The sequence below is a fragment of the Hyperolius riggenbachi genome, chromosome 7 (genome assembly GCF_040937935.1).
Source record: "Hyperolius riggenbachi isolate aHypRig1 chromosome 7, aHypRig1.pri, whole genome shotgun sequence".
Lineage (NCBI taxonomy): Eukaryota > Metazoa > Chordata > Amphibia > Anura > Hyperoliidae > Hyperolius > Hyperolius riggenbachi.
In genome coordinates, this window is record NC_090652.1 from 301,130,097 (window position 1) to 301,157,900 (window position 27,804).

The window sequence follows — 27,804 nt, forward strand, 5'->3', positions numbered from 1 at the left end:
CTAGTACAGGAAGAGTTTAAAAAAAACTTGGCGTTATCTATGCAAAACAGCTCTGAACTATTCCACTCAGTGGGTGGAATACAGTCCTGTTTTCTGAAGCACTTCAACAGCCAAGAAACAGAGAGAGACAGCTTGAGATAAGGTTTTATTGCAGAAAAGTTCAAAGGGTCATTAGTTCTACTTTGTTTTATATCTTAAGACAGTGTGGTTTTAAAAACTGCAACTGTGACAGAATGATGCAATGTTATAAAAAAAAAAAAAAAAAAAAAAAGCTATATGAAAATAAAAACATAACTCTTCTTCTCTGCTATTAATGATCTGTACTACAAATACATTTAATTATATCATAATTTGTTTGTTTTTTTGTTTCTGGTTTGCTTTAAAGGAGTTATCAGGGCACAGAGAGTAAAATGAATGGTACTTACCGGGGCCTTCCTCTAGCCCCAAGCTCCCAGGACCTCCCTCGCTGCAGCTCTGCCCGCAGCCGTTCGCCGGAGCTCCGACTTGGTCCCCGGCGATGACGTCAGAGCGACCTGGAGGTCGCTCTGTACTGCGCCTGCGCGATCGGCGCTGTCAATCACCGCCGCGTGGGCCGGAGCGGACTGCGCAGGCGCAGGACTACTACCATCTGTGCAGTCCGCTCCAGCCCACGTGGCGGTGATTGACAGCGCTGATCGTGCAGGCGCAGTACAGAGCGACCTCCAGTCATCGCCGGGGAGCGGGTCGGAGCTCCGGCGAACGGCTGAAGGCAGAGATGCAGCGAGGGAGGTCCTGGGAGCTTGGGGCTGGAGGAAGCCCCCCGGTAAGTACCAATCATTTTACTCTCTGTGCCCTGATGACTCCTTTAAAGTCTGATTCCACAGATGAGGGTCCTTAAAGGGGAACTTCAGCCTAAACAAACATACTGTCATCAAGTTACATTAGTTATGTTAATTAGAATAGATAGGTAATAAAATCTTTTACCCAGCCTGTTTTAAAAGAACAGGCAAATGTTTGTGATTCATGGTGGCTGCCATCTTTGTCATGGGGGCAGCCATCTTTTTGGTTGAAAGGAGGTGACAAGGAGCAGGAGACACAGTTCCAACTGTCCTGTGTCCTGATTACCCCTCCCAGCTGCACACGCTAGGCTTCAAAATGGACCAAAAGAGCAGAACGAGAACAACATCAGAAATCCTATCATGCTTTGCACAGCATCAGGGGAAAAAATGCCCGGGCAGTTTTCTTCTGTGCAGCTAAAAAATTTTGCTTGTATAAGAGAAACAAAGTACTGATGCTGTGAAACTGTTAAAGAAACACCAAGCCTTTTCAGTGCTGCTGAGTCGATTTTTAGTCCGGAGGTTCACTTTAAGCTTGGGGATCACATAGCCCACCCTCCAATCGCACAGCCTGGAACCTCCTTGCAAGTAAACTCAGTACAATTTGAGCCAGCACTCCTAAATTGCATTTAATAAAACCACTTCAGGATCAAGTCATTTTCTAGACTTTTGCTACGCCTATGCATGAGTTAATAGAGCTCAGTCAATTTTAAAGAGAACCTGAAGCGGTTCCTTGGGGGTGCAGATGGGACACAGAGGCATGTTCTCTGCCTCATGACATGCCACTGTGTCCCCACACCGCTGCTCTCTGCCCCCCCCCCCCCCCCCCGCGCGCTATAGCCCTTTAGAAATTATCAACAATATTTGTCACTATCTTGGAGAGTAAATAGAGGAGAGGGATACCCTGCTCAAAACGCTAGGGTTGTTCCTGCAGGATTTCCAGAGCTGCCATTGGGCAGCGCTCTCTCTCTGGCCACGCCCCCTGCCGCTCCTCCGCCTCCCTGCACACTGCTGTGTGAGAGAGAGATCTCTCTCCTTCCAGCATCGTGACCCAGAGGTCGTGAATGTGGGCCAGTGCAGCCCACTGGAGCGGCTGTTTTGGCAGCTACCTGATCCATCCAGCCCCCCGAGTCAGGTAGCATAATTTTTTTTCTCATTGTATGAGCCTATCTGGGGCTCTCTTCAAGTCTACCTAAAGACAATTAGGTATCGCAATTGCTGAGGCCAGCATTTTGCGATTTTGTGAATGTTTTTTTTTTAGTGCCTCCCGTCGCTTACCTGCGTGGTATGATTTTTGTAAAGCGCTTTTGCAGAGTGATTTGTTTGTTCACTTCCTGATGCAGGCAATTGTAGTAGGTGTGGATGAACACCCTGTAGAAAAAGTCACAGGAGACAAAAACAGGAGCCCAGTAGTGCAATATGTCAATGACCACAATAAAAGAAAATAAATTAGACGCACTACTCACAAAGGGAGGTTGCTGGGGGCAACCAACCACAGGAAGCAGGTGGAGACAATAAACCCGACTCCACTCGGGGTGGTCCTAGCCAGAACCGGAAGGATGGTCGCTCTCTTAGTGGAAAAAGGGGGACAGTCCACTGTGGGGACTCCACTGGTGGTCTGCCACCTCCCCTCGGACAGGATGTGTTCTGGTGTAATAAAAGCATCTAAAATCAGCTTAAAATCGAAAAGCGATATGAGGTAGCTTACCTCAATGACGAAGCCTCTGTAGTTAATACAAGGGATTTTTATTTACACAGGCCTGTGCTAATAAACATCCCTTGTATTAACTACAGAGGTTTTGTCATTGAGGTAAGCTACCTCATATCGCTTTTCGATTTTAAGCTGATTTTAGATGCTTTTATTACACCAGGGCGCCTCTTTCCCTTGTATGTACTTCCTGATGCAAGTCAGGAAGTATACTCTGACCCGGAAAAGAATAAACACAATGCATTTATTCTTAAAAGCACTGGGGAAATCATTATAAAAGCGCTTTTTTTATAATCTTTTTGCGTTTTCCCTATACCTTACATTGAGGCAAATCGCCCAAAAATGGTACAAGCAGCGCTTTGGTGAGCGTATCAGAAACTAACCACTCAGATGTGGTTCGTTTCTCTCACCGGGAATCATTGCATGGCTATATTGACAATCTGCACTCCTGCACAGCAACAGCTTACCGATTGGCTCAGGCGGAAATAGCTCAGTCGCCTGCGCAGTACAGCCTGGAGGACGTCTGATGACGTCAGCGCGCCCGCGTGAGGCGCATTTTGGAGCGCAGAAGAGCCGGGCCTGGCCAGGTCGGGTGCGCCACCGGAGGCGACCGGGAGCGGCGGCGAGAGCACATCCTGCCTGCCACGGGCTGGAGGAAGCCTCAGGTAAGTGGATGTGCATTTTTTATCCCCACCGTAAACCTTCCCTTTAAGCCTACTGTTGGCTAGATTACCTGCTGCTGACCATCCTCCAAGTGCGTGTTGTCTTTGGGGCACCTCCCCTGCTATATCCCTTTAAAGTTACACTGAAGCAAAAAACAAAACAAAAAGTATGATATAATGAATTGTATGTGTAGTACGGATTAGGAATAGAGTATTAGTAGCAAAGAAAAGTCTCTTTTTTATTTTCAGAAATATAGCTTTTATTTTCTTTCTCCCGACCAGCGCTGGACTAAAGAAAGCCCCCGGTGAGTACTATTTTACTTTTTAAGTAGAGCTCGGAGTCCCTTTAAGGATCCGGAGGAAGTGACTAGTGATTGTGAACTGCGTATGTTTACTTGTGACCTGTATATATCCAGTAAAATAAAGCATTTGTGCACGCAATGAAAGTAGTGCACGAGCGCTTTCTTTCACTGGGCATGTGTAGTTCCAAACTCGCACATGTTCCGATCAGAATTGCTTGTTCACCCCTCGAGTGAACAACCAGGGGGTTGTGGGGGCAAACGGCCATAAAACGACAAATGGAGGGGACCCCAAAGACAAAGAACAGTCGGAGGATGGTCAGGGGTAGGTTTACTTGCAACCCACTACCCATTATATTACACACTATTATTATACAATTAAGGTACACTTTAAAGTGACAATGAAGCGAATTTCTTTTAATGAAAATGATTTGGTTGTGTAGTACAGATTATTACTAGAACATTAGCAGAAAAGAAGATATTCTCATATTTATATTTTCAGTTATATAGGGTTTTTTTTTATAACATTGCATCATTCTCTAATATTTGCAGTTTACACACTACTCGGCATTCTAATCCGCCGTCACGTGACTATACACTTCCTCCTTCAATCCGGAAGGAGAAAGTGTTTGTAATCATGTGATGCCAGATTGGTATGTATCGTGGGAGGTGCCGAGGGACGGAAGGAAGGAAGAAGAAAGAAGATGTCTCATGGGTAAGATTCCCCCCCCCCCCCCCCCCCCCCTCGTCCACCCGCACAGGTTTTTTAATTAACTGGACGAAATCCAAATAACACATATTCAAATTTCATCCGAACTCGGTATTTGAACATGCTTGGTGCTGTAGTGATGCTGGAGAAGTCTGCAGAGCCAGTTCTGCTCCATCAGAGGAGGACAGAGTGAGTGTAATAAGTTGAGGTTGGGAGCACAATAGGCTGTCAGTTTTCTGTATGCATTTTCTGCACATCATGTGTGTCTGTATGTGAGAAAACATGTACGTTTATTATAGAAACTTATTTTATTGATAGAGAAAATGCCTGCAGTGCTTCACTGCTTGGAGGTGACGACAGTGATATCTAGTTATATGCCCTTGTTTGAAGTCAATATTTTGTGCAAATATGTATTATGTACCCCATGTTTGTTTCTTTGTACAACGCCATGGAAAATGTTGGCACCTTATAAATGAATACCTCCACAGCCATAACCATACTCCTACTCTGCTGGCTCCAGGCATGAAGTGTGGCTGCTCTGTGTATATAGAACTGCATCATCATCATAATAATAATAATAATAATTTATAAAGAAGAGGATCTGCACTGCACTGTATGGAGGCGACGCTGCATTAGCTGGTAAGAGAAAGCGGCCCGTCGCCATGGAAACCTGCAGTCCTCCCGGAGCGTCGCCGTCTCTATGGTCTCATGTTGTAGGGCGGAAGCGCTTCCTGAGAGTCGCGGCTCTATGGTGACACCTGGCGGAAGTGATGTGCGCGCATTTGAAAAGAGCCGCGCTGGGGAGAGAGTGAAAAAAGCGCGCGTGACGACAGGTGGAGGGCAGTCACGTGATTGCTGCGGTGAGTGACGTTGACATACCTGCTGGTACAAAATCACCCTAATGAGTTATATTATGACTGAATAATGCTTTGTAATGCTTCATATGCAGTCTTCGCCGTTGCAGGTCAGCAGTACCCGAGAAGGACCCCTCTGATCTGGGGTCTCCGTGCTCTGCTCTCCTATTGACTATCCCCAGAGTGCCTGACTGCATCTTCTGGTCAAGCCAACCTCTCCGGGACTTCTTCACTGTCACCCCACAGGCCTTTTTCCATTACTCTCTCTGTGTGACAGTTGTAACCAGTGGCAACCACTTGCATGCTGCTCCTACTCTTTGGAATGTCTTGCCATGCCCAATCATTATATCTCCAACCCTGGAAGCGGTTACACCAAAGCTTAAAGGGAACCAGAGACGAACGATCCCTAAAAAATGCAAAAAGATGTTATACATACATGGGGCTTCCTCCAGCCCCATAAGCCTGGATCGCTCCCACGCCTCCGCTGCCTCTGTCGCTGGTACCGGGTCCCGTCACTTCCGCTGGACGCGACCAGTCTTCCGCATGCACAGCGGCTCCCTCCGTCTTTGTACGCATGGCCTGCGCAGTACGGAGGGAGCGCTCTGCGCTTGCGTTGACTGGCCGAAATTACGGGACCTGGTACCGGCGGACAGAGGCAGCGGTGGATGGCAGCGTGGGACCGATCCAGGCTTATGGAGCTGGAGGAAGCCCCAGGTATGTATAACATCTTTTTTTTTTTTTGTCGTCTCTGTTACAGGTATAAAGTTATGTGATCATAAATACTAGACTAAACAGGTGGCTTTTAAAGAGAACCAAACTGCAACTTACAAGGGCACTCAAAGAAAGGAGAATAATAGGCTTCTGCTTGGCCAGAAACCATGGCAGATTATTACATAGTAGTATTTTGCTTTTCAAAATAACAACACATACTACAGTGTTCTCCCCAGAATTTTTTTTCTGCCAGGTGGCATAAAAAAGTAGCTGGGTGATGCGAGATGAGAGAATGCAGGGCTGGTGCTTCTCTGCACAACTCTGCTTACAGCATAGGAGGAGGTGAGCTGATGACAGCCGGGTGCTCACCAAAACTAGCCAGGTGGAGCACCCTGCTAAAAGCGGAACAGTGCTTTTCATCGCCGCTAGATTTGGGCGCAGCCAGCGCCGCCATAGACTGTAATGGGAATCAGTCTATAGCGGCGCTCAGTGAGTAACGTCGGCTCCGTCAGAAGACGGAACCGAAGTTGCTTAAAAACACAATAATTCGGCCTCCAGCAATCGCTGGAAGCCGAATTATTTCATTCCCCCACTATCCATGTCGGCCTGGAGGGGAAATAGTAATTAAATCGGCCCGGACTTGTGCAGAAGCAGGATCAGCCATATAGCGCTGTATCCTGCGCCCAAGTCTACCGGTGCCGATTTCAAATGTACTCGCTAAAAGAGCCTGGGGAGAACACTACCAGTATACTGTGGGCCTAACCATAGCTCAAAATTAAAGTCTATTCCTCTCTCTGGTCTTGTTTTCACCATTTTATAAATACAATCAACTTACTAAGCTAGAGCTTATAGCGTACTAGATGTTCTATACGTAACCACTAACTTATTGTGTTGCTTTTTTTTTTTCTAATGCAAATCTCAATGACCACCACATGATCAGATCATCACAACATAATCTGTGCTTTGAAAGTGGAGATTTCAGCCTATGACGGGAAACATTTGTTGTAGTGTATATTGCCGGTGGCTAGCTGTTTAAAGCCCTCTCTGAATGTGGCAATCGCTCCATACACACATCAGATGAGACTCTGCCAAGGTGACCGATAACGACTAATGCCTCGGATGAGAGTACAGCGGATGAGAGTACAGCCCTCGACTACTCAGCCAGCGATCCATTATGGCGGATCCCTTTGGCCTAGCCCCTGGAGCATTATTCTCCACACTTACAGGGGCCCCCAACGATACAAGGCAAGAGTGCTATCCACTACACCACCCTGCTGTCCGAAGTACTGAAGTTATGAGGAAACTGGTGTTTTGGTGCTTTCTACCTAGCTCTTTAACCACTTCGACCCATATGCAATTCACTTTTTCTCCTGAGTTTTCTCCTACCTAGGTGATATTTTTAAACTTGTCTATAAAATGCCTTAAAGCAATACTCAATACTCAAAACAATATTCTTAGTACTTTTTCATTTACCGTACTTTTTGGTAACTTTTTAGTAAAAAAATGCTGGAAAGCTTTTTTTAAATGGAATATAAAACAATTATCTACTAGGAGAAAACTCAGGTGAAAAAGGGAATGGCATATGGGCCTAATGGTGTGTACACACTTGAAAGATAAAGGCAAGATCACAGACCAATTTTACCCCCTTCCATATAGTATGAGAGCCATACTCTACACAGTCTATTCTATGGAGCTGAACTCCCCATCAGACAGAAATCTTTGCAAGATGCTGCACACATTCAACAGATCTGTTCCTGCAAAAGATCTGTTCCTGCAAAATGCATTTATAGTCTGAAATCTGCAGATCATCATAATACACACCTTGTTTAACCTTCCTGGCGGTAAGCCCGAGCTGAGCTCGGGCTATGCCGCGCAGGAGGAAATCTCAGCCTCTGGTGGGGGATTCGCCCCATTCAAAGTGCTGTACGCGCAGCTAGCATTTTGCTAGCCGCACGTACAGCTTGATCGCCGCCGCTCTGCGGCGATCGTCCGCACGCAGCGACGGAAGAGGGCCCCCGCCAGAGTCCTGCGCTGGCCGGACCAATGAGTTCTAGGAAGTGCTATGGGCTGGATCGGAGGCGTTTGACGTCCATGACGTCATTCCGATCGTCGCCATGGCGACAGGAGGAGCCAAACAGGGGAACGCTTTATACGCGATCCCCTGTTTGCTATTGATGCCGGCGACGATCGCACTAGAGCAGTGGTTCCCAACCTTTTATGAGGTATCGCCCCTTAGGGGAAGACGACTCACCCCTGTCGCCCCCCTTGTCTTAGTACGGTATACCCTTACGCCAGGTGGTGGTGCCAGTGGAGGGGGTAGCGCTGTGACCTTGCCAGCTAAAAATAGCCGGTGACTCAACTACTTTGCGCCAATTACCTTACCGGTGTAATGTCAGCTATTGCAGCCCCGCACGTTGTGCAGCCCCGCATGCGCAGTAGGAGCCTGCGTCCCATTAAATTGTGCAGCCACGTAAAACGTCCTAAATATCTCCGCTTCCGCACCACATACACTCCCGAAATTTTCAGGGGAGGCTGGGAACCCCCAGATCTAGCTCTGTGCCGAATTGCAGCCCCCCAGGCCCCGCTGGTTCCCGAGACTGATTGCAGCAAACCTATCTTGGGAACTAGCGGGGCTCGGGGGCTGCAATTCGACACAGAGCTGGATCTGGGGGTCCCCTCCCTCCCCTGAAAATTTCGGGAGTGTATGTGGTGCGGAAGCGGAGATATTTCAGGTAAATAATATCTAACTTCCCACTGAGCATTCGCGATACTCAGTGAGGAAGGCTGCTTCCGGGCTGCAGTATCTGACATTACACCGGCACGTGACCAACGAGCCCTGAGGAATTACGCAACTCTATCATGCACACTTGCATATTTTATACAGATCATATTTTTTGCCCATAATTTTCTTAAAAACGAGTGACACTGCGACACTTTATTTTTTCTGCCTTTTCATACTGATCGCCCCCCCCCCCCCCCACACACACACACAAATTTACCACCCCCCTTAGAACCCAAATCGCCCACCGCATGCACAGGGGCTCCCCTCCATACCCGTACGCATGCAGCTGCGTAGTATGGAGCCACACACGTAAGGGTATGGAGGGAGCCCCTGTGATGCGGATACTTGGTCGCGGCTGACTGTCGGAAGTGACGGGACCCGGTAGCGGCGATAGGGGAAGCGGAGGATGGCGGCGTGGGAGCGATCCAGGCTTATGGGGCTGGAGGAAGCCCCAGGTATGTGTAAAAGCTTTTATGTAGTTTGTCTCTGGTTCTCTTTAAAGGAATTTGCTGCCCTTCAAATTGGTTTGAAAATACTGCAAGGCAGCGTGTTTGCAATTTCATTCAACAAAGTCTGCCTGCACATGTCTGTCTCATAGGATTTCACTGTTTTAGTGCTTTGTGAATTAGCAGTGATCAGCAAGCACACAGAAAGCCCTGCTAGTGGGTCCCGGTGTGGTGCAAATGTTTGCATCTTCATAATATTTTGCAACTGGTTTATTTATTTATTTATTTATTTATTTGTTGTATTTATAAAGCGCCAACATATTACGCAGCGCTGGACATTAATTTAGGTTACAGACAATATTTAGGGGTGACAAACAGCAAAATGACAATACAGGAATACAAGAAAACCAGATCACACAGCACAGTATGAGTACAAGGTAATGCTTAGTCAGTCACTGGATGGGAGCATGGAGTTAGGCAAGTTAGGTTCACTCAAATGCATAGCATGGGTGCACAGTAATAGAGGTGCATGATCAGGTAGGACACAAAAGGAGTGAGGACCCTGCCCAAAGGCTTACAATCTAGAGGGAGAGCTAGGGACACGAGAGGTAGGGGACCAGAGTTCGGCTGTGGGTTTAGAGCAATTGTGAGGGGTGGTAGGCAAGAGTGAAAAGGTGAGTTTTGAGGGCCTTCTTGAAGGTGTTGAAGGAGGGGGCTGCCCTAATGGGTGGAGGTAGGGAGTTCCATAGTGTCGGAGCGGCTCTTGAGAAGTCTTGGAGGCGTGCATGGGACTGGGTGATGCAGGGAACGGTCAGGCGAAGTTCATTGGAGGAGCGGAGTGAGCGGCTTGGTGTGTATCTCTGAGTAAGATCAGAAATGTAGGTTGGACAGGTTTTGTGGATGGATTTGTAGGTCAGACACAATATCTTGAATCTGATTCTGGACTGGATAGGAAGCCAGTGGAGGGATTCACGGAGGGGAGCCGCCCTGGTGGAGCGATGGGAGGAGTGGATAATTCTGGCAGCCGCATTCATGATGGACTGCAGTGGGGCTATTCGGGTCTTAGGGAGTCCAGACAGAAGGGCATTGCAGTAGTCGAGGCGGGAAATTATGAGGGCATGGATGAGGAGTTTGGTGGTGGCAGGGGTCAGGAAAGGGCGAATCTTACAGATGTTACGAAGGTGGAAGTTGCAGGACTTTGTGAGGTTTTGGATGTGGGGAGTGAAGGAGAGTGCGGAGTCCAGGGTGACACCCAGACAGCGGGCTTGAGAGGTAGGGTGAATAGTAGTGTGGTTAACAGTGACCTGCACATCTGGGAGGTCCAGGGATGACCGGGGTGGGAAGATCATAAATTCCGTTTTGTCTAGATTTAGTTTTAGGAACCTAGCGGACATCCAGGAGGAGATGGCAGATAGGCAGGAGGAGACCTTGTCCATGGTAGTGGTGGATATGTCAGGGGTGTGGAGATAGATTTGGGTGTCATCTGCATACAGATGATAGTTAAAACCCATGGAGGAGATAACCTTGCCAATGGAGGATGTGTATAGGGAGAACAGTAGGGGGCCAAGGACCGAGCCTTGGGGGACTCCCACTGAGAGGTGGTTGGGGGTGGACGAGGACTCATTGAAGGAGGTCGTGAAGGAGCGGTTGGAGAGGTAGGATGAAAGCCAGGTCAGGGCGAGATCTTGAATGCCCATGGATTGGAGGGACTGGAGGAGTAGGGGATGATCTACTGTATCAAAAGCTGCTGAAAGGTCAAGGAGGAGGAGAATGGTGTATTTACCTTCAGCTTTAGCTAAGGCAAGGTCATTGACCACTTTTGTGAGAGCCGTTTCGGTTGAGTGGGCAGGCCGAAATCCAGATTGCAGTGGGTCTAGTAGTGAGTTGGCATTGAGGTACTGGGTCAGGCGTTTGTGAACCAGACGCTCAAGGAGTTTTGAGGCGAAGGGGAGGAGGGAGATCGGGCGGTAGTTGGAGGGTAGCGAGGGGTCGAGGGAGGGTTTCTTGAGCAGAGGCAGTACAGTGGCCTGCTTGAAGTCTGAGGGGAAGGTGCCTGTGGATAGGGAGAGGTTAAACATGGTAGTGAGGACTGGGGCCAGATCCGTGAAGTGAGGCTGAAGTAGATCAGAAGGGATAGGGTCAAGGGGGGAGGTAGTGGTATGGGAAGTCTGCAGTAGGTGGTTGACCTCCTCAGTGGTAGTAGGAGTGAAGGAGGTGAGGGGAGGATAGGGTGGAGAAGGAGTAGGTTGTGAGCAGGTGGGAGGTGAAGATTGAAGATTGGATATTTCCTGACGGATGGAGACTATTTTGTTGGTGAAGTGGGTGGCTAAATCTGTGGCAGAGAGGGAGGAAACAGAAGGTGGGGGGGTGGGTTTAAGCAGGGAGTTGAAGGTGCTAAAAAGACGCCGGGGATTGGAAGCTTGTGCTCCGATGAGCTTGGTAAAGTATTCCTGCTTCGCATGAGCAAGGGCAGTGTGGAACTGCTGCAGGTTAGTTTTGTACTGTAGGAAATCCTGGTTTAGTCGAGTTTTCCGCCATTTTCGTTCAGTGGCGCGTGTTTCCCTCTGGAGGTTGCGAGTATGGGTAGTGCGCCAGGGCTGGGGGTTAGGGGGTCGGTTGCGGCGGAATATTGGTGGAGCAGCTCTCTCTAGGGCTGATGAGAGAATTTGGTGATACTGAGCTGCAGCAAGATTAGGACAGGTTAGGGTGGGGAGAGTGGAGGATAGGCCATGGAGGGAGTCAGCAAGGACGCCAGGGTTGAGCTTGCGTAGGTCTCGCTGCCATCGACCAGGTGGGTGGGCGGGTAGTTTGGAGGTGCCTTCCGTGAGGAGGTTGAAGGCGAGAAGGTAATGGTCTGAGGGTGGAAATGGTGCGATGTCGAGGTCTGCAATGGTGGTGGATTTAGTGAATATAAGGTCGAGAGTGTGACGTGCAGTGTGAGTGGGGGCGTTGGTGTGTTGTACTAGGCCATGTGAGTTGGCTATGGCGAGTAGCCGGGTCGCAACAGAGTTCTTGGGTTCATTGATGGGTATATTGAAATCCCCGAGGATGATGGTGGGGAGGTCAGAGGAGAGGATGTGTGGGAGCCAGGAGGCAAGGTTGTCGAGAAATTGTCGTGTGGAGCCCGGAGGGCGGTATAAGACTGCAACAATGGCTGGGAGGGGATTGTAGAGGCGGATAGTGTGGGCCTCAAATGATGTGAATTGTAGGGAGGAAGGTGGAGTGAGGACACGGAATGTGCAGGATGGGGAGAGGAGCAGACCCACCCCTCCCCCAGTCCTGTTGTCTGGTCTGGTGGTGTGACTGAGGTGAAGCCCCCCGTAGGAGAGGGCAGCCTCTGCGGCAGAGTCAGAGGGGGTGAGCCATGTCTCAGTGAGAGGATGGTGAGGGATTTGGAGAGGAAGAGGTTGTGGACCTCTGTAAGTTTATTGCGGACGGATCTGGCATTCCAGAGACCGCAGGGTAGGGGGAGCATGTGCTTGTGAGTGGGATGGATGGAAATGAGGTTGGGGCGAGGATGGGTGTTGAAGTTATTTGTGGACAGAGAGCTGTGAAGCGGGTCAGCAGGGGATGCTTGTCTGGCAGGAGGCTGTGGCCCAGGGTTAGGCGATATATCACCAGCAGCAAGTAAGAGTAGGAGGGAGAGAGTAAGCAAATGTGAATGGGATTTAAATGTTTGTGAGGTTTTTGAGCTGCTGGAGGGAGAGAGAGATTTCAGGAGAGCTAACAGTTCATGAGAAGCTGAGTAAGGTGAGCAAAGCAGAGCAGATGAAATGAATATGGAGTGAGGTACACTGGGAGGATGCATATTGCAATGCAACTTGTAGATGTTTGCAGACAGGCAGAACATAAGAAAAAGTGCAGTAAACATGGTAAGTGTCAATGATTATCAGCAGGAAATTTCCAACTCCTAAACAGTTTATATGAGTATGCAGTTAGTGCAAGCAAACCTGTGTACATAAAGAGTCTACTTGGTAGTGCAACATATGTCCAGCAGTGGCATTTTGAGCAACAGCATTGGAGGCAGTTGTGGATGCAGAGTAGTAGTTTCCAGCAGAACTGGTTGCAATAATTTATACTTATAGCTATTGGAAAGTGCAACCTAACCATTGATTTCAATGTATTTGTATCAGAAAATTCAACCCAACTTAACCCTCTCCTTACACCGAACCCTCCTCTGCTGGGCAACTAACCACCCTCTGGAGGGAATAAATAATTTCCCACTTCAGCTCCCCCCCTGAGTTGCAAATAATGACAGCCGGGAAATGTGAAAGAAGACACACCTAGCAAAGCACAGTCCATTCAAGTTGAGTAAGAAAGGGTTCTAACAATACAGCACAATTCAGTGAATCACAACCAACTATTGAAAACAAATAGACAATTTAGTAGCGCCATTTAGTTTTGTATAACAAATACGATGCAGCTCTAAATGAATACATAACATTATTGTTGTATGCTACAGCTAACATTCCATTCATAGTTGAAGAGTGAAAGGAGACAATCAGTACAATTCTGCCATCTGGTGGTATTTGATGAGTATATCACCATTCAGTTAATAGGTCAACAGTACAGTGCCCTCTATAGATTAAAGCTGTTATATGCGTACATGAGCGGCCACTAGACTAGAAGTATTGTGTTTGCCTTTTGCAAAGTCTCAGGATGCTAGTTTGATCATTGTAATATGCTGTTGTAGTGGCATTTTGATGTTTAATGTTTTCAGGGGGTTGACTTTTTTTTTGTCCTCACAGCATTTAGACATCCAGTTTAAAAGTGTCCTAAAGGTTCTGAAGTTCTCAGGTGACACAATAACAGCTGAATATCTACACAATGGGCACTATTCACAATAGGCAGTTTGGTAAAAGCTTTTTGGTCAGTAAAATACCTCATGCTGTATTTTACACTTTTTTTCCAAATTCACTAAAGTTTTCCCCCATGAAGCAGAAGTTTTGTAATTTACAGAACAAACGTGCGTCAGTTCACTAAGCCCTGCTCAGTAAGGGTCACTTACCATCTGTGAAGCAGGGCGGCAGGCAGGCAGGCAGGGAGGGAGCTGTGTGTGAGACTTGCAGGTTTTCTGTCCAATGCAACCTGTCATCCCTTTAGATGTGCTGCAGCAACCAGGGGGAGCTCTTCTATATGCTAGAACACAGATTTACACATCTAAAGGGATGCAGAAAAGCCCTCAGTATTGGTTGCTTCCTCTGCTTTGTTACAGTAAAAGTCCCACCCGATACCCCATAGCATCCAATCAGAGTGAGAAGCAGGTTGTGTGGCTCTCCCTATTGGCTGCCTGGCTCTCCCTAAAGGCTGTCTGTCAAGTTACCGCATGCGGAGGAGAGCCAGTTATCGACTGCTGTGGGCTGGAGAAAAATTCAGAACACTTTTGGCCAGGAAATCTTTGTGAATTGACATTTCCTGAGGTTCTTACCGCACAAGTCGGTAATTTACCTCACTAGTCGGGAACTGTGTTTTTTTTTTTTTTTTTTTTTTTTTGTGCGGCGATAGGTTTAGTGAAGTGTAACTTGGGAATGTGATCGGTAAAATCAGCCGTTTTCAGCATTACCGAATGCGGTAATGCTTTGTGAATAAAGCCCAAGTATGTGAATCTTCTTATAGGCATTTAGAGGGTCCGTTCAGTTCCTGGTACAGCAGCCACAGCTAAATGTTCTCTTGCTGCGCATATGCAGAATGCTGCCGGCGGTGGGAGCACAATTAATACAGGTGGGCGGAAAAGGCAGCGCATGCACCTTGATCAAACTGGGTCGGATGGTTTTCTGAGGCAGGCAGCTGCCTGCACAATGGAGGGAGGCCCTCAAAGACTTGGGAATGGGGGAGCTAGTTAATCCACTTTTTCATCCCAGTTTAGGTATGCTTTAACCTGAATTTGTTCTGTCACTTGTGTGTTGTGCCCTCCATCGTGTCATCTTTGCCTCCACTTCATTTACCTTTCCTGGCTCCAGAGGGGGCGCTGTTGCGGCTTCCGCACGGAGATTGGCGAAAATAGCCGATCTCTGTCGGGTCCGCTCTACTGTGCAGGCGGAGAGCCAGTACTGCACCTGCTCTGGAGCCGGGAACGTAAATATTTACATCCCCGTTGTTCAGGGAGCTGTATCGCTGCAGCCGTGGGACCGAGGAGGACTGGGGAAGCCTCAGTAGGATCCGGAAGGTTCCCCCACCCGAGGTTAGTACCCCACAGGGGAGTGGTTTTTTTTTTTCCGTTACAGGTTTTCTTTAAGGGTGGGCCCTTATGCAAGCCAAGGGTTACCTGTAGACTTCAGAAAAAATCTGTCCCAACCTCTCCCCTGAATCCTAAATGGATCAGCTGGTACTCGATCATTCACAATCCTGGGATCAGTAATCTCCCAGGACTGAAAGTGGGAAGCTAACATGTTAGCCTGGCAGAGGAGGTACTACCAAATTCAGCCCACCACAAAATATAATGGGGATAGTATTACTCTGGTGTCCTCTGGTCAGTTGTCACATCTGCAATGACTGGCTTGGTTCATGCACAGAATGGAGGAAGACAAGACGGAGGAGCGTCATTCCATCGTCAGCTGCCGCTTGCCCTCCCTACAGCAGGTGCAGAAGAGCCAACAAAATTGGCTACTGACCCCTCTATTCCTGCCCACTTTATTTCCAGCTCCTCCCTTTCTGGGGTGAGATACCGTCAAAAAACCCAGAAACCGGGAACATTTCTAATCCCCTTAGGTGACAGTATGATAGACTGCATAGATACCTCCAGCACTAACAGTAATGCAGCAACTGCAGGAATATAGGGATGTAGACCGCACAGCTGCATATTTTGTATATTTTATTGATCTTATATTGTTAACTGATAAGTTGGATGAATGTTTCTGTTGCTGTTTATTGATAACCAATCTGGCCTATTTTCCTAGATAGAGAGCATGGAGCAGATCCTTGAGGACACTGAAGAAAGTCTCAGCTTGGCGGAGCTGGAGGTGAGTCTCTTCTCTGTACTTGTGATTGGTTGGCGGCAGCACATGATGCTCCTCCGTACTTGTGATTGGTTGGTGGCAGCACATGATGCTCCTCTGTACTTGTGATTGGTTGGCGGCAGCACATGATGCTCCTCCGTACTTGTGATTGGTTGGCGGCAGCACATGATGCTCCTCCGTACTTGTGATTGGTTGGCGGCAGCACATGATGCTCCTCTGTACTTGTGATTAGTTGGCGGCAGCACATGATGCTCCTCTGTACTTGTGATTGGTTGGCGATAGCACAGGATGCTCCTCTGTACTTGTGATTGGTTGGCAGCAACACATTATTCTCCTCTGTACTTGTGATTAGTTGGCGGCAGCACATGACGCTCCTCTGTACTTGTGATTGGTTGGCGGCAGCACATGATGCTCCTCTGTACTTGTGATTGGTTGGCGGCAGCACATGACGCTCCTCTGTACTTGTGATTGGTTGGCGGCAGCACATGATGCTCCTCTGTACTTGTGATCTGGGTAGTAATCCTTTGTGTTCCGATTATTGCTACACTGCACGGAAATAATCATTCTCCATCTACATCTTCACCCTGCAGCAGTGTGCGCCAACCGGGATATATGCATAGCTCTGCCCCCCGCTCTGTGAGGTACTTCCAACTGGGCAGGAAGTATCTCACTGGGATTCCCGTCGATCCTGCATCTGCGCTGCGACTGCACCACACTCTGTTGTTCTCAGTCTATGTGCGTCGCCCATAGACTTGCCCCAAAGCACCGTACGTAAAGCCCGGTACTTGCAGTGACACACTGTTGCCCTTGCGTCGAATTGGACACATCCGGCGCACTGCAAAGACCACAATAAGTGTGAAAGTTTTCACAGACTTAGATTGCTTTTTTTTTTTTTTTTTGCCCCCTTGCGGCAAAATCTGGAACCACATCGCAAGTATACCCTGCTTGTGTAAAAGGGACCTTAAATTATAGCACTGAGTCAGTTCACAGAAGCTGTTTGGTGCCATTAAGGTCGAAGGCCTGGTATCAACTGGCAGTGCTCTTGCAGGGCTTGCCAATCACCAGCGACTGGTAAAGCGATACACCAGAGGATCCCTATGGGGGTGACCCCCACACATGATGGCTTTAGTTGTCAAATCACGATCGCTCTGGCATTCGCTTTGAAGTTGCTGCACATTTTGGCAAGTTTTGTGAGCTTTGGGTTTTGCTTTCAGAAACCCATACGCTGACACTCGAGCAGTTGCTGGCATATGGTGGGAAATCACACACTGGAAACGTGAAAGTTCTCCCACAATACAAATGTGTCCTCAGATCACATAACCCAATGCAAAGTAACAGAAATGTGGCTAAACGCAGACAGTGTTGAACTGGGAGGTGGAAAAACTGAGGAAATCCACCTGCTGGCCAAGCAGCAGTAACCCTGTGTTATCACTCCCAATAGAAACCTGCAGCAAGTCTTCACTGTGAGCAGCAACACCTGATTACTGAAAGCACAATAAACACAATAAAATTAGTATAGTTCCACCCCTAGATATTATAATAAATCAATATCAAACTGCAAACAATAGGGGTCCACTATTCCATGGACAAATGGAACGTTGAGAGCCATTTTCTCAAGAACTTCAGATTGCGGTGGTACTTGACTTTGGCCCATTGGATGTTTGTATATGGTGTGCCTCTAAGGAAGCAGCTTTTGGCTGTGAAACGCGTGTCGGGCAGTCTTTTGTGTGAATTGGAACTCTGAATTTGTATCCATACGACATGTCCGCAATTTGAAAACTCTATGAATGAAGAATAAATAAGAGTACATTTGGTTCTAAAAAAAAACATATTGTTTGCTTATTGATTTGTTATAACACCTGATTGGCTGATGGCAGTTGGCTGAAGGTGTAATGGTTAAGGGCTCTGCCTCTGACACAGGAGACCAGGGTTCGAATCTCGGCTCTGACTGTTCAGTAAGCCAGCACTAATTCAGTAGGAGACCTTGGGCAAGTCTCCCTTACACTGCTACTGCCAATAGAGCGCGCCCTAGTGGCTGCTGCTCTGCTCTGGCGCTTTGAGTCCGCAAGGAGAAAAGCGCAATATAAATGTTATTTGTCTTTTCTATTCGTCTGATTACTGCTGCTTGGCCAGCTTTTCCAGCTCCCACTCCGACACTGAACGCAGAGTATAATATAGAGTGCAAAATCTATTTCTTTTCCTTTTTTGTCTACAGAAAATCATCCGCCTCTTGTCTGATGAGGTCCAATCACAAAGAGAGCAGCTAAACAAGGAGAAACAGGAACTTCACGCCCTCCAATCAGAAACTGCTGAGAGGTATCACACTGAGTTTACTATAACAGAAGTGCCTGACACCACAGTAAAGCCAATATCTCCTGGCCCGGAAATTCCTTGATTGGGGGTAACATTGGATTTGGGTTTCTCATTCAAAGCTCAAATTAACAAGCTTTCTGATTTCTAGCTACTCACCTGCTTCTTCTGTAGTACATGTTAAAGAGTAACTGTCAGGCTGCAGAAGCTAATTTAAACCTCTATTATCCTGTGTTAAACAGTTTAGAAGGAAGCCCAAAAGCAATTAGTGAAGATAAAAATCTCAGTTACCTTTGATGTGTGCTTATCAGCAAGTCTGTTATTCTTAAGAAGACGCAAGCCGCATACCATACTGCAAAGCATTCTGGGGCTCTCCCCTCGGCTGCTAATGAGACGTTACAGCAGCTTGTAATCGCGTAGCACTGATAAATCTCGGGCAGAGTACACTGCAGGAGTCAGCTATTGTTCCTAGCCACATGGCTCATTAATATTCACTGCACACTGTGTTGTTCAAGTAAGAGCTTATCTGTGATCAGGAAGCAGGCAGGACATGACGACACATTTGACAGAAAAACATGGAGCCTGCCATGAGCTGTCAGGAGCATCTATCTCTGCATATACTATATACAAATTCTGTGAAATCCAAACGTGGACAGTGAAATGCATATGTAATGTAAGTACAGCCAATCTTTAGCTACTGATATGTGTTTATTTTCTCTGAGACCTTATACCTAACAGCTCCTCTTTAATGAAAATCAGCAGGAGCTGTATTTGATTGGCTAGTGAGGAGGGGTGATGGTCCCTAAACAGCCGTTCCATTTCCTTTTCTGGTTTCCCAGCCTGTAAAATATGTTATTGATTTCTGCATCTCGTTCTGTGAAGTCCATAGACTGCCACAGCCAGGCAGTCTAGAAAATAAACGTGTCTGATTGGTCAGAGGAAGATCCAATCCTTTATAACAAGCCTGAATTGCCTTTCCTGCAGGGGGCGGAGCAGAGAGCTGTATGTCTCCCTGCAGACTCAGACGCAGGACCTCCATGAAGCTCTCGAGGCGGAAGAACAGACCCAGCAGCAGCTGCAGGAGGCGGAGCAAGAATTGGAGAGGCTGGGTGACGCTTCAGGACCTGCCTCCAGGTACTGCTCTACTGACGCACACATTCAGAATATACGTGTGCTGCTGTATATAAGGGTATAATATATATGTTAGGTAATGTTACACTCAGGCTGAATAATGAAAAACACAAAACGAGAAACTATTAAACTGTGTGAGTGGATCGGGAGGGGAGTCGGGGTGCCTGCTTATAGAGCAGTGATGTAGTTGCCCTGTATCGTGGTGCAAAACAAAACCTCAGAATTTTATAAAAAGAAGGGTTTTTATATGATTTAAAGCGGATCCGAGATTAAAAACTAACGATAACAAGTAACTCGTCTATATATCTTATCTAAAGTTTAGATAGTTTATACAGCAAATCTAGCTGCAAACAGCTTCAACAGTTTATTATTTATTCCTGTGATACAATGAGGGCAGCCATGTTCTGTTTGTAACATTACATACAGGCAAAGCTGATCTGTTTCTCCATCCCTCAGCCTGTGAAAACTTCACTCCCCTCTCCTCCTCCCCTCTGCCTCTGAAATATCTGGCTAGTACCCTCCTCCTGCCCAGACTGAGCTCCCATTATTATTATTATTTATTTATATAGCGCCAACATATTCCGCAGCGCTTTACAAAGCACAATAAGACGACAAGGGGAACATAGATAAAACTAACAAATGTACAGCAGAGTTTCCAAGCAGCACAAATATTGTTACAAGAACAGTAAACATTAGGAGGATGACCCTGCCCTTGCGAGCTTACAATCTAATGGGATCCCATAAGTCCTTGCTACATGGGACTCAGATTGCCTAAGCGCTGGAGAAGCTGTAGGAGAGGCTTGTTTAGTTTATAGGGAATTAGAGTATTAAAACAATAACAAAAAGTATTTGGCTTGAGGAATGCCCTATAAACTATATGAACACAGAACATTTATATCGCGCTTTTCTCCTGGTGGACTCAAAGTGCCAGAGCTGCAGCCACTAGGACGTGCTCTATAGGCAGTAGCAGTGTTAGGAAGACTTGCCTAAGGTCTCCCACTGAATAGGTGCTGGCTTACTGAACAAGCAGAGCCGAGATTCGAACCCTGGTCTCCTGCGTCAAAGGCAGAGCCCTTAACCATCCAGCCACTATGAAAGGAACACAATTATGCAATGAGTAAAATTTTATCTCAGATCCACTTTAAATTTTAATAACACTGTGCCTAGCAGTAATGGTTCGCCACTCGCTTCCTATTGGCTTAAATAATGTGACTGTAGAGATAGTCAATGAGATTCAAATAATTTTGCAGGATTATGCAAAATTTGTATGAAAATATAAACAAATTGAAAATAGACCATATAGACCAATCGAAATTTACTGCAGCAGGATTTGATTGCTTAATTTTCAAGATACATGAATCTGCATACTAAATTTGCATAACGATGCATCAACTCAAAATTATTTGCATCTTCTTGACCATCCCTAGTGACCTGATTTTATGGAGAATATCCCACCCCACACGTTTAGCTCCTAGCAAGTGAAAACGGACTAAATCCTAGGTAAGGCAAGAGGGGGCAAAATGACTTTAAAGCACACCTGATGGAGGCTGACATATTTATCTCCTTTTACACAATACAGATTACCCGGCTGTCCCACTGATCCACCGCCTCTAATACTTTGAGCCATAGACCCTGAACAAGCATGCAGATCAGGTGCTCTGCCTGAAGTCTGACTGGATTAGCTGCATGCTTGTTCCAGGTGTGTGATTCAGACACTACTGCAGCAAAATAGACCAGCAGGGCTGCCAGGCAACTGGTAGAGTTTAAAAAGGAAAAAAATATGGCAGCCTCCATATATCTCTCACTTCAGGTTCCCTTTATTTTAGGACAAATTACTTTGAGTACTTTTTTTTTTTTTTTTTTCTTCTGGTGGCAGCAAAAGTGTTTTGATTGTAACAAAAAAAGAAAAAAACTCACTGTGTTCTTATATGACCCGTGTGGGGTTTTAAACGTTTCCACCTACAGCAGACCATGAAAAAAAAATATACACAGTCCATTCTTAAGTACCTTTTCTTTAAAGGAACTCCGAGCACCTCTCATGAGTATGCCTAGAGACTCTGACCAGTACTGCAAAGTACTTAACCTCCTGGGCGTTACACACACTGGAGGGTTTGCAGCCGACAGTCCCCCAGTATCATTTTATGTGATCGTGTAGTTGTAATATCTTCAGCTAGCACTAGGCTAGCTAGGAGTGGTGGCCGGCATCCCCTGATTACTTCTGATCCCCCACGATCGCCACTAAATACATTACCCAGCCTGGAACCAACGATCGGCGCAGCCTCCCCGGACAGCTCCCCTCTTCTCTATGGGGAGGATTGAACATGACGTAATGCGCAGACCCGATCCTCCCCATAGAGAGGTCCGGAGATGTGCAGGGCGGCTGCGCCATCGCTGGATCCAGGGGGGTAATGTATTTAGCGGCGATCAGGGGGATCAGAAGTAATCGGGGATGCTGGCCACCACTGCTAGGTAGCCTAGTGCTAGCTGAAGATATTACAACTACACAATCACTTAAAATTATAATGGGGGACTCCTGGGGACAGCCGGCAGTATGCCCAACACAGTGTCGGGCATACCACTAAGGAGGTTAAAGATGCATACCTTTCTGTAGCTTGTGCTCTCCTCTTTCATTTGATGAAGCCTGAATCGCCGTTCTACATAAAATAGTTTTAGTTCTATTTCAATTTAAAAATTGTGGCTGCCATCTTGGCTATGTTATAACTTCCGGGTCACCCCTGTCTTCTCTGTTAGAGAAGTGCATCACTGAATGAAGCAGGAAGAGGAAGTGACACGCATGGCCATTGCAAGAGGCGTCTCCAGAGGGGTCATAGCACGACTTTGTTGGAAGTCGTGTGGCTTAAAGGCATGCTTATGAGGGGTGCTCGGAGTCCCTTTAAACAAAAACAACTTCTGGTTATCAAGTGAATGGTGGTTATAGCCATTAGCCACCGGTGATCCCAGAATGCTTTGCAGGCCTGGAGACACCTGTATACCTACTTCCTGTATTTGGCTTCTGGCACATTGCTGCGGAGCAGCTGCTGGTGTCTCTGGCATCATTCTGATGTCTCCTCTCTGCAGTGAGGACCTGGAGGCCAGACTGAAGGACATGGAGGAGATGATGGCCTCCCACCAGCAGGAGGAGAAACAGCTGCTGGAGGAGACTCAGAACTTGAAGAGATTACTGGAGAAGTCGCAGGAAGAGCTGGCCCAGACTGTGTCCGAACATCAGAAAGGTGAGAGCAAGGCGTGTCTTCTCTCTGATCACATGGCAAGGAGGGGCTCCCAATAAACCCGCCCTGACTCACTTAACTTGGTAATTACTGTTCCAAAAGTAACATGATGAACAACAATAGACACAAAATGAATAACCAATGCCAAAATCAAAAGGGCGAGAGAGCCCTGCCCTTGGAAGCTTACAATCTAGATGAATTGGGGGGAGGGGTTTCAACGACAAGAGGTAGGATAGTGTCCAAAATATATATGCCTAGAGTATATATCTTGGTTATCTAGTAAGGAGTACAGCATAGCCAGAGGTCAAAGGGAGAATTGCCTAAGGTAGAGCGTATGCTTGTCTGAAAAAGTGAGTTTTGAGGGAGCGTTTAAAAGTTGGGGAGTGACTTATTTGTTGTGGAAGGGAATTCCAGAGGAGGGATGACGCGTGTAAGAAATCTTGTATATGCGAATGTGAGGAGGTGATTCTAGAGGACAAAAGATCCGAGATTGTGGTTGTGTTGGTATCTGGAAACTAGTGGGGAGATTTTGGAGGGGGTACGGAGACACCTTACATGGGGTAGACATCCGGGGGCCATTGTGTAACGTATGGCCACCTTGAGGACCGGTTCAGACGGGGGGGCGACCCGTGGTGTCTCATCCAAATGCTTTTCTGCAAGCATTTAGCGGCTTCTGGTGTGCGTCATTTTTAATTCCCACAGGGGGACACAGGGGTGCGGCACTCTGTGATCTTGGAAGAGACCTGCTGCTTTCAGAATCGCCTGACACATCGGGGGAAAAATCGGGATTGGAACGCTGCATTTATGTAAACGACGGTAAGCGTTCATACCACCGCATCCATTCACTTGAATGGACAAAAACTATGAGCGCCATGGCCTGTTTAGCGCCGCGGGATGCCCATCTGAACCCGCCCTTACGAGAACCCGTCAAGTTTCGAAATAAATACTTCCCTAAGGTAAGCCTCTGAAACTTAATGAAGCTTCACTCTGCGTTCTCTGCCACTTCCCGGGACCCTCCTGCTGATTGAGGTCACACTCCTATTCTCCTATACTACCTGTGCAGTAGCACGGAGCCGTTCATGTAGGAGAGCCTCTGGCTTACTGCGCAGACGTGACCATACTTGCGCAGACGAGGGAAGCCTCATTAGGTAGGTATGTGATTTTTTTATTTTTTTATACCTGAGCTTCAGCTGATACACTAAGTTCTGATGATCACAAATGCTCCTATTGTCTCAGAAAATCTCACTTCTCACAGCTAAGCACTGAGCTCAGAAGGGAAACTTGCGTCTACTTTTAGTATGCGGTAGATTTGTATGCATGCAATCAAGCAAACCAACACCAGGTGGTGCTATTGTAATATTAAACTTGCCAACACAAATTGTACTGGCGTTTACAGACTCCAAATACCTTCTGTTTTAAGAAAGCAAACTTTTGTTTTCCATGCATCTTAGTAAGGGGGCTTTTAGGACCATTGTAGTCCCTCACACACTCCAATGAGTTCTGGATCACCATGAGCTTGCTGGTTAGTCTGTACCTCTGGGTTTTTCAAGTCCTACTCCATAGAGTCAAATTAATCCTTGCCAAGCACTGATGAGTATCAACCAACCCGAAACAGCCTGCATGCAAGTTGGATTATTATGGCTCTGTAAAAATTAACTAGCTGACACATAATTGCATTCCAGCGGTTCTGGAGGTGTGTTTAGCTTCTAAGGGTAACAATGGTTAATTTGCATATATTCAGCAGTTATGCACTGGGAGACATCTCAAGCTCACTCCAACCTGAATTATCGCAAATACTTTCTGTTCTAAGAAAGCAAACTTTTGTTTTCCAAAGATACTACAAAACTGCAAGACTACAAAATAATGTATAAATGGGATAAGAATGTGTTTTTTTTTTTTATAGAAGACGTAAAAAAAAAGAAAACAAAAGTGATTGACATTTAAACTTTTGCTGTAATATGTTAAGGCATAATTTGTCAGTATTCTTCCCGTGTCCACATGGGTTTCCTCCGGGCACTCAAGTTTCCTCCCACATCCCAAAAACATACAGATAAGTTAAAGGGGTTCTGTGGTAGTCAAAAAGTAAAACAAGCTAACCCTTACCTGGGGCTTCTATCAGCCCCCTGCAGCGGTGATGTCCCACGCCGTCCTCCTCTGATCACCCGTTCCCCGCCGCCGGCACAGGGCATTACTCGTCTGACAACAGACGAATAATGCGCGCTCCCGTTCGCGTCACCGGGAGCTTACTGCTCAGGCGCAGTACGTAGTTTTCTTGTACTGTGCCTGCGCAATAAGCTCTGATGACGCGTGCGGAAGCGAGAGCTCGGCCGCGCAGCCGCAGTGTAATCACTCGCATGATTACATGGGGAACGGCGCATCGGGAGAGGACGGCACGGGACAGCGCCGCTGCAGGGGGCTGATAGAAGCCCCAGGTAAGTGTTAGCTTGTTTTACTTTTTTTTAGTAACTAAGAACTCCTTTACTCAAATGACCTGAGATGGAAGGCTAACACCAGCTCCACCGTGGCAAAGGCCCAGAAATGGCTCTTCTTCCTCCGTCAGCTGAAAAAGTTTGGCATGCCCCATCAGGTCCTCACAAGATTCTACTCTGCCACCACAGAATCTATCCTCTGCTCTTCCATCCTGGTCTGGTACGCCGGTTCCTCCACCAGCGACAGACAAAAACTCCAGAGGGTCATTAGATCAGCAGAGAAAAACATCGGGAGACCCCTCCCTCCACTTGACCTTCTCTACAACTCGAGACTACGCACTAGGGCGCTGAAGATAGCCATGGACCCCTCTTATCCTGGCCAACGCTACTTCAGTCGCCTGCGTTCAGGGAGCAGATTCCGGGTCATCCCCACCAGGACCACGAGGCACAGGAACTCCTTTTTCCCCTCTGCAGTCAATTTCTTGAACTCCACTCACGTTCCACCTCCACTCCATCCTTCTTAGGTTCTCAGACTAGGTCCTGACATAGGCATTCTGCCATTCTGTGCCTGGAACTTATGCACTGTCATTGGCACTGTCATAGGCAACTTATGTTCTGCCACTCTGTGCTTGGAACTTATGCACTGGCTGCCCTCACGGGCTCGGCCCTCATAGCTTGCCACCAATATCTGTAGTATCTTGCTAATGCTTTAACATGTACATCTCTGTATATTGCACTACTTTTATCGAGTACATTTGAAATCGGTGACGGTAGACTTGGGCGCAGGATACAGCGGTATATAGCTGATCCTGCTTCTGCACAAGTCCAGGCCAATTTAATTACTATTCCCCCTCCAGGCCGCCATGGATAGTGGGGGAATGAAATAATTCGGCTTCCAGCGATTGCTGGAGGCCGAATTATTATGTTTTTAAGCAACTTCGGCTCCGTCTTCTGACGGAGCCGACGTTACTCACTGAGCACTTCAATAGGAATGATTCCTATTAAAGTCTATGGAGGCGCCGGCTGCGCCCAAATCTAGCAGCGCTGAAAAGCACTGCTCCGACTTTTATCATGTAATGTCTCTTGTTTTTTGTCACTTTTCATGTTCTTGTCACTACTTTTCATGTTTCTGTAGATGCTGAGCCCTGTATGTGCCAAACCCAATTCCAGGCATGATCCTGTCATGCTTGGCGAAATAAATGATTCTGATTCTTTAATGGTCTTCCCTCTAAATTGGCCCTAGACTATGATATATAGATATATATGCGAAAGTTTGGGCAACCTCGTTAATCGTCATGATTTTCTTGTATAAATCGTTGGTTGTTTCGATTAAAAAAATGTCAGTTAAATATATCAAGTGAAGAGAAGTTTATTGGATTTACAGAAAGTGCGCAATAATTGCTTAAATACAATTAGGCAGGTGCATACATTTGGGCACTGTTGTCATTTTATTGATTCCAAAACATTTAGAACTAATCATTGGAAATCAAATTGGCTTTGTAAGCTCAGTGACCCCTGACCTACATACACAGGTGAAGCCAATTATGAGAGAGTATTTAAGGGGGTCGATTGTAAGTTTCCCTCCTGTTTTAATTTTCTCTGAAGAGTAGCAACAAGCCTCATTTTTAGCTGCACAGAAGCTAAGCTCCGCCCCATCAAAGAAACCTTCACGGGCATTTTTCACCTGATGCTGTGCAAATCATGATGGGAATTCTGATGTTCTCGGTGCCTAGCGCAGGCAGCTGGGAGGGGTGATCAGGACAGTTGGAACTGTGTCTCATGCTCACGGTCACCTCCTTTCTACCAAAAAAGATGGCAGCCTCCATGAATTCACAAACATTTGCCTGTGCTTTTAAAACCGGGTGGGTAAGAGATTATATTGCCTGTCTATTTTAATTAGCATACCTAATGTAACTTAATGACCGTATGTTTAGGCTGAAGTTTCTCATGACCACCTTCTTTCTCCTGTGCGAGGTGTGTTTTAGTTTGTCTAGTGACCCTTCTTCTCAGACAGGTTCTCTTCAGTCCTGAACTGAACTCGGTCCAATGTAGAGTTTTGTAAAGCAGAGCAAGCCGCAGCTGCTCAGTAACTACAAGTCCCAGCCGGTTTAGGGCGACCACAGGTAGGCGCTTTTGTTGCATGGGGATGCTAATTGTCTATGATTTGTCTGTCAGCGAAAGAAGAACTCCGCAAGGCGCAGAGAAGCCTCCCCGGCCAGAGCTCCACAGATCGCAGCGCGATAGACCTGGCGCTCGACACCCGCATCAGAGAGATGGGTCTGCTGGACATGCTGCCCGATAAGAAGCAGCACAGGAAGTGACACCTCCATTCCACAAATCCCACCACTGATGGACTTTGTGTGTCATACAACTCGTTTGTTGGAGTCTTCATGTTTTTTATCTGCAAGATCCAGCACGGTTTGGACTTGAAAAGTGGCTGTCTGTTGTTCAGGGCCAGATCCTCCACAAGGCAACATGGACACCTTCCTAGGGTCTGGTGTGTGCAGAGGGGCCCATATGCTTTTTCCTCTACCTCCACCTCCTCTTTCCTGAGTGGGCGGGGAACCAGAAATGCTACTTTGTCTCAGGCCAGCATCACGTTTATCCTTCTCCTGAATGTTGTGTTTTATAGCATACTGTGAACATTTGCCCTACAATACCCACATTTATGACAGTAATAACACTCTGTTCTGTTTTTTTTGGTTTTGTTTTTTTCTGTATGTGGAAATTATACTGATGCTATTGCTTAGTTACTTAGTTTT

General features: G+C 47.0%; 1 protein-coding gene and 1 long non-coding RNA gene across 3 annotated transcripts in view; one reads left to right on the forward strand and one right to left on the reverse strand.

The window, feature by feature from the left end:
• The window catches only part of LOC137525188 (uncharacterized), a 66,742-nt gene extending 61,893 nt beyond the window's left edge, over positions 1-4,849 (reverse strand). For both annotated transcript variants that reach the window (XR_011022886.1, XR_011022885.1), the window contains exon 1: positions 4,659-4,849. This is a non-coding gene — a long non-coding RNA (uncharacterized lncRNA). The remainder of the gene's footprint in view (positions 1-4,658) is intronic.
• Positions 4,850-5,057: 208 nt separating this feature from the next.
• On the forward strand, positions 5,058-27,723 carry LOC137525893 (M protein, serotype 2.1-like). Its single transcript, XM_068247112.1, has 6 exons — positions 5,058-5,078; positions 15,883-15,945; positions 18,158-18,258; positions 19,237-19,386; positions 22,462-22,616; positions 27,218-27,723. Exons 2-6 carry the CDS (start codon positions 15,892-15,894, stop codon positions 27,361-27,363), a joined length of 606 nt encoding a protein of 201 aa, XP_068103213.1. The 5' UTR covers positions 5,058-5,078; positions 15,883-15,891; the 3' UTR covers positions 27,364-27,723.
• The last annotated feature ends 81 nt before the right edge of the window (positions 27,724-27,804 follow it).

Excerpts from the sequence above, each read along its gene's own strand:
- LOC137525893 (XM_068247112.1), top strand. The coding sequence starts at position 15,892 with ATGGAGCAGATCCTTGAGGACACTGAAGAAAGTCTCAGCTTGGCGGAG. Across the intron at positions 15,946-18,157 it reads TCAGCTTGGCGGAGCTGGAG|AAAATCATCCGCCTCTTGTC; the intron begins GTGAGTCTCTTC and ends TTTTGTCTACAG. Across the intron at positions 18,259-19,236 it reads CAATCAGAAACTGCTGAGAG|GGGGCGGAGCAGAGAGCTGT; the intron begins GTATCACACTGA and ends CCTTTCCTGCAG.